At 37.4% G+C, this 8,643-nt stretch overlaps 1 protein-coding gene across 1 annotated transcript; it reads right to left on the bottom strand.

The window, feature by feature from the left end:
* Positions 1 to 189: 189 nt before the first annotated feature.
* On the bottom strand, positions 190 to 2,159 carry Idh (isocitrate dehydrogenase [NADP] cytoplasmic). Its single transcript, XM_089634516.1, has 2 exons — positions 2,002 to 2,159; positions 190 to 1,585 (listed from the first exon to the last, which is right to left on the bottom strand). The coding sequence occupies exon 2, from the start codon at positions 1,574 to 1,576 to the stop codon at positions 338 to 340; it is 1,239 nt and encodes a 412-aa protein (XP_089490642.1). The 5' UTR covers positions 1,577 to 1,585; positions 2,002 to 2,159; the 3' UTR covers positions 190 to 337.
* Between the last annotated feature and the right edge of the window lie 6,484 nt (positions 2,160 to 8,643).

Raw genomic sequence — 8,643 nt, 5'->3', positions numbered from 1 at the left:
CTAGCTGAAAGATACCCAAAATCATCAATATCAAACTCATACGTTAAGACAATATGTATTTACATTTAAAATATAATTTATCAACTTCATTATCCACCATTTTAAAGGGGGCGGAACCAGTTTGGTTTAGTTGCAATAACACTGATGGTTTATTATGCTGTTGTGAGGCAGGGATGAATAAATTCGTAATTTTAAATCATTTGACACTTTATTCCAAAAACTTACGTCATAATATATTACTATTTAAAAACCATTAAAAAAATAATATGAATAAATATGAAAACTTGTAAAAATTAATTTGTGAAATTCGTTACAGTCTGCTTTTGCAATCATCTAGTCAACCTGAAACTTTCTTACGGAGATTCTCGGCCAACTTATCCATAAATGCAAAGGTTTCCAAGTAGTCACCCTGCTTCACGTTGTTCATACCCTTGACGCAGATCGCCAAGTCCTTAGTCATGAAGCCAGACTCGATGGTTTCAATGCAGACAGCTTCCAAAGCCTCGGCAAAGTCGTTCAGCTTCTTATTGCTGTCCAGCTTGGCACGGTGGAGAAGACCCCTGGTCCAGGCGAAGATGGAAGCGATGGGATTAGTAGAGGTCTCCTTTCCTTGCTGGTAGAACCTGAAGTGACGGGTGACAGTTCCGTGGGCGGCTTCAGCCTCCACAGTCTTTCCATCAGGACAGATCAGCACCGAGGTCATCAGGCCCAAAGACCCGTAGCCTTGGGCAACGGAGTCAGACTGCACATCTCCGTCGTAGTTCTTGCAAGCCCAAACAAAACCTCCCTCAGACTTCATGCAATAAGCCACCATATCGTCGATTAAACGGTGTTCGTACCAAATTCCAGCCGCCTCGTACTTGGCTTTGTATTGAGAATCGTAAATCTCTTGGAAGATGTCCTTGAAACGGCCATCGTACTTCTTGAGGATGGTATTCTTGGTACTCAAGTACAGAGGATATTTCCTATCCAGAGAAAACTTGAATGACGAGTGAGCAAAGTCAATGATAGACTCGTCCGTGTTGTACATAGCTAAAGCCACTCCCGGCCCGGCAAATTCATGGACCACAATCTGGATGGGCTTCTGGCTGCTTCCTTCAGCGGGAGTCCAGTTCATCTCCAGCTTTCCGGCTCCGGGGACTATGTAGTCGGTGGCCTTGTACTGGTCAGCGTGGGCGTGACGTCCAATGATGATGGGCTTCTCCCAGCCAGTGACCAGGCGAGGGATGTTCTTGCAGATGATGGCTTCCCTGAAGACTGTTCCACCCAGGATGTTACGGATGGTTCCGTTGGGAGACTTCCACATCTTCTTCAAGTTGAACTCCTCGACTCTCTTCTCATCCGGAGTAATGGTGGCGCACTTAATGCCAACATTGTACTTTTTAATGGCATTGGCACAATCGATGGTAACTTGGTCCTCAGTTTTGTCTCTGTATTCAATCCCCAGGTCGAACGTGTGGAGTTCAATGTCTAGGAAAGGCAGAATCAGTTTATCTTTAATCAGATCCCAAATAATCCTGGTCATCTCGTCACCGAGAATGTCTACGACGGGTCCTGCCTTGATCTTGGCTGCCATTGTTAGACCCTGGAACAAAATAAAATGATATTTATTATTTAAGTAACTGGATTGGTCAACTAAGTCAATGGAATAGCATACAGAATACTCGAGCTAACACCTTAATGACTATTCATTATTTAGATGCCAAAGGTCAATTTCATTATGAAAATTATGCCGACCATATCAAACAAGTGGGTGAAATAATGTAACGAACATAACTATTTTTTATTATCAATGAAATACTAATCGATGGAAGCCACACCAAAACTGTGTTCGGAAATGACGAATTTATTATTTTAAGAGAATAATTTTATTATTAATTAACTGTAAATGTTTGCTGACATGGCATACAGTAAGAATAATTCTGACAAAATATGACATTATTACTATCAATGTGGATTACATCAGAACATCGTAAAACATAAGTAAAATGAGAGACTTACGATTTATTAAAAGAATTTATTTATGGAGAAAAATTCTGTCAAACACCAAATGACAGCAGACCGGCCGCAAGCAAACACGAAAACGAACAGAAACAGATCGACATCGAACAGAGATCTTTTTCATCGAATGCGTTGAAAAACAACGTACCGAGCACTGTTACCAACTGAACAAAACTAAATGGTCGTAAAGCTAAGCGTACACGCTCCAACTTGTATTTTATCAACAAACTCTCTTTCAGTACTATAAAAGTTTTATACTATAAGGGTACCTCATCGATAACAATATTTGGTCGATGAGGTACTTATAATAATTAAAAATCTGCCATGTGTGAGAGGTAATACTATTTGAATGGGCCGGGCCGCCTTTAGCAAACGTTGCTATTTTCTGATAAAGAAGATATCCTAGCAACGAATGCGTGCATTTATATATATTTTGATGAGACATAAAGCAAAAAAAATCGGTTTCCCTTTTTTACTTCCAAATGACCTCCAACTCTCTCAACGTTCTAACTAAAACTACTGAATACGGTCTACGCGCACCGCCTATCGCGATCTTTCTGAATTTATCTGAATCCGTTACCTAACTAATGTATGCATGAATGGAATAATAAAAGGAATATTACTATTCCATTCTCCTCCGTGATTATTTTTACTTAGAAGCCGATGGTCAATAACGACAAAGTTTTTGCCGAGCTTCAAACAAGTGAGAATAACAGTGTTACGCAACGTAACGTTACAGTGTAACGACGATAAATAAAAGTGGAACATAAAATGAGGGGTATTTTTGCAAAACTGACTAATTCCAATTTGTATCAAATTTGACCCGTGAATGCAATATTTATATAAATACATTTCTGTACAATATTTTTGCAATACGATGTTGCAAAGGCTACTTATTCCCATAGAAACTCGTTTTATTCTACCCATTCCATCCAAGATCACCATCAAAACAGTCTTATTCCATTTCAGCCAATGGAAACAGAGCATTTGGTTACGGGACAAAATGGCCACTTACTACTTGGTTAATTTGTATGAAAGTTGCTGTCCGCTGTATCATTTAACAGAATTATTCCACGATTGTCATAAAAGACTTTTCGAAACACATATTTTAAATATCTTATTACTTTTCAATATTATTTTGTTAATATTTTATGATTCAAATCGAGTATTATTAGTGACCAGCTCAGGTACGGGGGCTCCATCGAAGCTAGAGTAAAGTTGGCCTCTCAGAAGCTGGGCGTACTGTACAGGGCCCGCAGATACTTTAATAGTACACAACTGCTCACCCTGTACAAATCGCAAGTGCGCCCTACTGTCGAATTTGGCAGCCATCTCTGGTCTGGAGCCCCAAAATACCTGAAAAAAACCCTTGACTCTGTGCAGAAACGGGCGGTCCGTTTGATAGATTCCCCAATCTTAACAAACGGACTGCAATATTTAGAGCACAGGCGTCAGGTAGGTATGCTGTCCTTATTCTATCGGTATTACAATGGAAGATGCTCTGAAGAACTAGCGTCATTGATCCCTTCGGCACCGGTGCGTAGTCGGGATACACGCCAAACGCGCGCCCAACATTTGTACACAGTTGACACTTGTCACATGAGAACGGGTCGCTTCTACGATTCGTTCTTAAGTTCAACAGCTCGACTGTGGAACGAACTGCCGGCCTCTGTGTTTCCTCCCTCCTACAACATGGGACTCTTCAAGACCCATGTTCACTTCTTCCTCTCCACAAAAAGACCCTCCACACAGCATCCCCAAAGATGACATAGGCCCTGAGGGAAATTATTTTCTTCAGGGCCTCCTGTGTGGAGTAAATATAAAAAAAAATAAAAAAAAATTATTAAAGGTAACTTACTATCCAAATGATATTTATTTTCTTGATATTATTCTATAATAATTCTGATTCGCGGCGTGTAAACACCACATTAGTTAATATTGTAATATAATATTGACGTACGAGTTATTTTTTAATCTTTTGATAAAATAATAACATATTTTGTACCTACTGTTATTGTGCTCAAAAACTAACTACACACAACATAAATTTATCAGAAGGACGTGTACAAAAAAACAATAATATCTTTTCAGACGCTGATATTTTCAGTTTGTCCTTAGGCCAATTTATTAAATTTGTTACTATGGTTTGGCTTAAGAAGGAAGTAGCACAACACGGTATAATTAGCCAAAAGTAAATCACGGTAACACTTTTGGCTGTGAAAATCTCAAATCACACAAAATTATCTTACCTACTGATTTTGTAATGATAGTCATACCCATGAAGCTTGTTTTCATGATTTTTCAGAATTCTTTATAAATCTTTTTAACAGTTGGGCGAAATTGATTTAAAAATCACTGGCGGGCCACTGAATACTGACGGTTCCTATTTCTATATTTGAAATCCATGAGGGGGGGGGGATAAATCGCCTTCGTTGGCAACACTGGTGACCGCGCGCAAGCTGCATTGTTTGTTTTACCGCGGGCCCGCGACACTTTTTCAAATTGGCGGGTTTTTTGAAAATGGTTCACGCGGGCCACTTATAATTCGTTCACGGGCCACAATGTGGCCCGCGGGCCTCGGGTTGGGCAGCCTTGTTCTATTTGAATACCAGATTTTTTGATAGGTCAACCCATTGATACTTTGCCTTGTTCTATTTGAATACCAGATTTTTTGATAGGTCAACCCATTGATACTTTGGTCCCCAAAAAAACCGCCCCATTATCTAGGTAGGTACTTACTACTCACTAACCTTTGTGTTATTCATAGACGCGACTCAAGACTTCACTAGATATTATTTAAGTCGTTTATTTAAATTTTCAAGTTCAATGAATGATAGTCACCTAATACATTATGGACTTACTTTGCGTTATTTTACATTTTTTTTATCTGAATGCCCGGTAAACCATTTCACAAAACATCGCAGTCGCTCAAACGCATAGAATAAAGAATAACACAGGATGGGCATTGTGAGCGTGTTTCGTGATCCAAATATTTGCCTAATCGAGGCTTAAAGTTCAAATACAAAACTGTGTTCAAAACCAAATTCAAATGGGATGGAGATATATGATGTCAGGCGAGTGAGTTAGCCGCGCTATTGGGCTAAACGGAACATTCCATTTGTTTTAATTCATATTTGTACGGAAGGCATGGGTGATTATGGTTTTTAATAACTTAGGTAATATTTTAGTATTGCGATATTGCGAATATTATTATGTATTATGTAAGTGATAACTGGGTTATCATTAGTGATAATACGTACTCACGTACCAAAAAAGTACTTACTCCTACTATCTCGATTGTTTGTATGTTATTTAATGTACCTATCTCGTAATTCTAATAACGGGCATTGTAAAACTGACACAATTAAAAAGCAGTCAACTGATAATGTGCTTTTATGCGAAAATGCAGTGCACAAAATACTACCATGGTAATTATATTATTGTAACAATACATAATAATAATTATTATTTTTACTCTTCAGTAGAAAAGCGGGAAGCAAAAACCAAGCGGGAAGCAGGAAACAGGAAGCAAGAAGCAGCAGGAGTGGAAAGAATGAAGCTTCGGAAAATGGAAAGGAAGAATCAGAGGGAGGCTGGAAGCGGGAAGTAGACATAAAGAAGGAAGGCAGAAGATTGAACTCCAACATCCTTCCTCTCCTCAGAGCACGTGTTCAAAGTCCTAACAAATCAGTGCCTCCTGGTGTACCGGTCGCACCGGGACAGGAGTGCTCCTGGCTGGAGTGGTACATTCGATACGATACGAATACAATAGTATCCTTACAGTCGAGAGCGTATCAGAATAATTTAATACTAGCTTCGTTTAAAAAAAGGTAGGGTCTTGACGTAAGAACCGACAGAGGGACCAATGTCCTTATGAGGAAGCTACAAGCCAAAAGTGTGTATATTCTTGGTATACCTTATATCTAAGGTAATAGGCATTAAAATCGCTTGAGAAACGGAGTCTAGAAACGTTCGATTTAAAGCAAAAAACTGGTTTTAACTTATTTTGTAAATAATTTTATAGGAAAGCAAAAAAGTTAATCAAGTGAAACTGTCACAGATAATCTTAGCTATAAAACTGTATTTTTTTAAAGTTGTTTCCTTTACGCGTTCATACATTTCTATTGAAAAAATATTATTAGTAGTAGTGTGCATTTATATTTTTTATTGAGTAATTTATTTTTTTATTTGTATTCTACTGAAGCGAAGCGATAGGAAAACCTTCAATTTGACTAAAGCATATTTTTTTTTTTTCATAATGTACACCAATTCGTTATAAAGATTAATCAAAATAGTGATTTGGCACTAAGCTTCGCCTTAAAACGGTTCGGGAAAGTGATGGGTGCCCTCGACAGCCCCTTGGGATAGCGGTCGCCCCGGGACGGGAGTGCTCCCGGCTGAGGTGCTTCAATCGTATCGTATCTTATTATAAAGTCTTTTTTGGAAATCATTGAGCGTTTTAATTTTTTTCCATGGTCTTAATTTTTGTAATCGAAGATTCAAATCAGGACTAAATGAATCAATTGCTAAGAAATACATGTAATAGAGAAATACCATATATTTATATGAGTAGAAAAGGGGCGATGAGGAGTAATTTGTAATGGTAAACACAACTTAAATTTTTTTTTTCGTATTTTGTATTAAATTGTTATTATTGTTTAAAAATTTAACACGAAAATAATTATTGTTTTTATTATGATACTGTTGTTCCGACCATTGCAGATAAAACGGTAAATAGCCCCTTTCCATAATGAACGTATAGAATAACAATAAATTATCATTGTATACATGTGTACGTGATTCAGTACAGTAGATTTATTTATAATAACTTCGCCCAAGATTTGAACTGAAATCTTAGGTACCTAACTAGGGAAATATGACATTTTGTATTACTTTCAGAAAAGAGTTCAATTGATATTGCAAAGCTTTATAACTCACGGTTGAAACGACATTGCCTGTTAAAAAGTATTTAGTAGTTTTCCTACCTGAATACTTCAGACAGACACATGTTTAAAAAAATAAATAAATTGAGAAACCGCGCAAGAGTCCGCGTAAGAAAAATTGGGCAGTGGGGAAGGGAAGTAGATGGAAGAGGAAGGTGGGGAAGTACCTGGCTATTCAGATCTGGTCACCAAACACAATCAAAGCTATTTCAAGAATAGACCTTGCTAGTCGAGAGCCTTACCCTCAACCACGGAGATTTTCAAATTTTTGTAAATTTCATAAAACCAGAGCTCACCGTTCGAGAGATTTTACTACTTCAGACTCCAGCACACATATTTTCTGCTTTATATTGGGTAAAACATATTTAAAAATTCTTTGTTTGTACATCGTGGGTTCAATCGGCATTGGCTTCAGTACTCGAAAACCTAAATTATTCCACATAATATATTCTGTTTTTTGAATTTGAATTTATAATTTGATCCAATAAAGTAAAGGCAAGTATTTTTGTAACATTTTCTTGTGACATTGGACGCTGACCAGAAGAAAACGATGAAATACCGGTTACTTTCACTAGCCATTTAAACATGGACTTTCTAATAGCTTATAAAGCCGGTTATCGCACCAAAACAAGAAAGTAAATACATATATATATATTCTACCTTTTCCATTTTCCCTGATTCATCGACATGAAATACAATAATCATATGTAATGATATTATCAAACCAAAAGTGAAAAGTGCACAACACTTATGAACTCGACTTTGATAAACAATACGAAAATAACGATGATACATTAAATTCCTGGTAAAAAAAACCAGATTAGTAAACACCCATGTAATTAGAAGTTCAAAAAATTAACTTCAATTAATTAATTATTATATTAGTAATCTAGATTCCAGTATTAATAATTACGCTTCGTGCATTACTTGGAAATTCAACATTGAACCATTCATTCGACAACCAACACTTCTGTCATAGGTCACCTAAATTGGTTCGCTACGTTTGGTGACTCAGCAGGGGTTCCCGGGTTCGTGGCGTGAGGATTGTCTAGGTCGTGAAGGCGGATGCGTCTTCCCACCTACTGTGTTGGGGGCCGGATTTGGAGAGACTGGCCGAGGGAGATCTTTTTGGAAAGGTAAAAAAATTTCGATCAGTACTCTCTTGACCTATCGCCTTGCACAGTGGGAGGGATGAATTCAAACGTACATCACTCCACACTGACCCTCATACCCTTTTCTTTCCTCACCTTCCTTTCCTTTAAAAAATGTTCACACAGCATCCCCACAGACCCTGAAGGAAATTATGAAGTAATAAGGAGCTAATGTAAAAAAAATCTTCAACAGATTAAAAATATTATATTGATTTTATACATTACTTGTAGAACACATATTATATAGATCTCTTTTAGACCGCCCTTTATCTGTTGTCGGATATTTTAAGAAGAAGCTACAAGCCAAACATGTGTATAGGTATTCTTGGTACACCTTATACCGTAGGTAATAGGCATTAAAATCGCTTGACAAACGGAGTCTAGAAACGTTCGATTTCAAGCACAAAACTGGTTTTTAATTATTATGTAAATAATTTTATCAGAAAGTAAAAAAGTTAATCAAGTGAAACTGTCACAGATAAATCTTAGCTATAATATCGTATTTTTTAAAAAGTTGTTTCCTTTACGAGTTTATGCATTTCTATTGA

Source organism: Hesperophylax consimilis, chromosome 8 (assembly GCF_061612785.1).
Source record: "Hesperophylax consimilis isolate HC1 chromosome 8, BYU_Hcon_1.0, whole genome shotgun sequence".
In the NCBI taxonomy this organism is placed as follows: Eukaryota; Metazoa; Arthropoda; class Insecta; order Trichoptera; family Limnephilidae; genus Hesperophylax; species Hesperophylax consimilis.
Note: the sequence above shows the minus strand (reverse complement) of the source record. Positions and strands in the feature narration are given on the sequence as shown.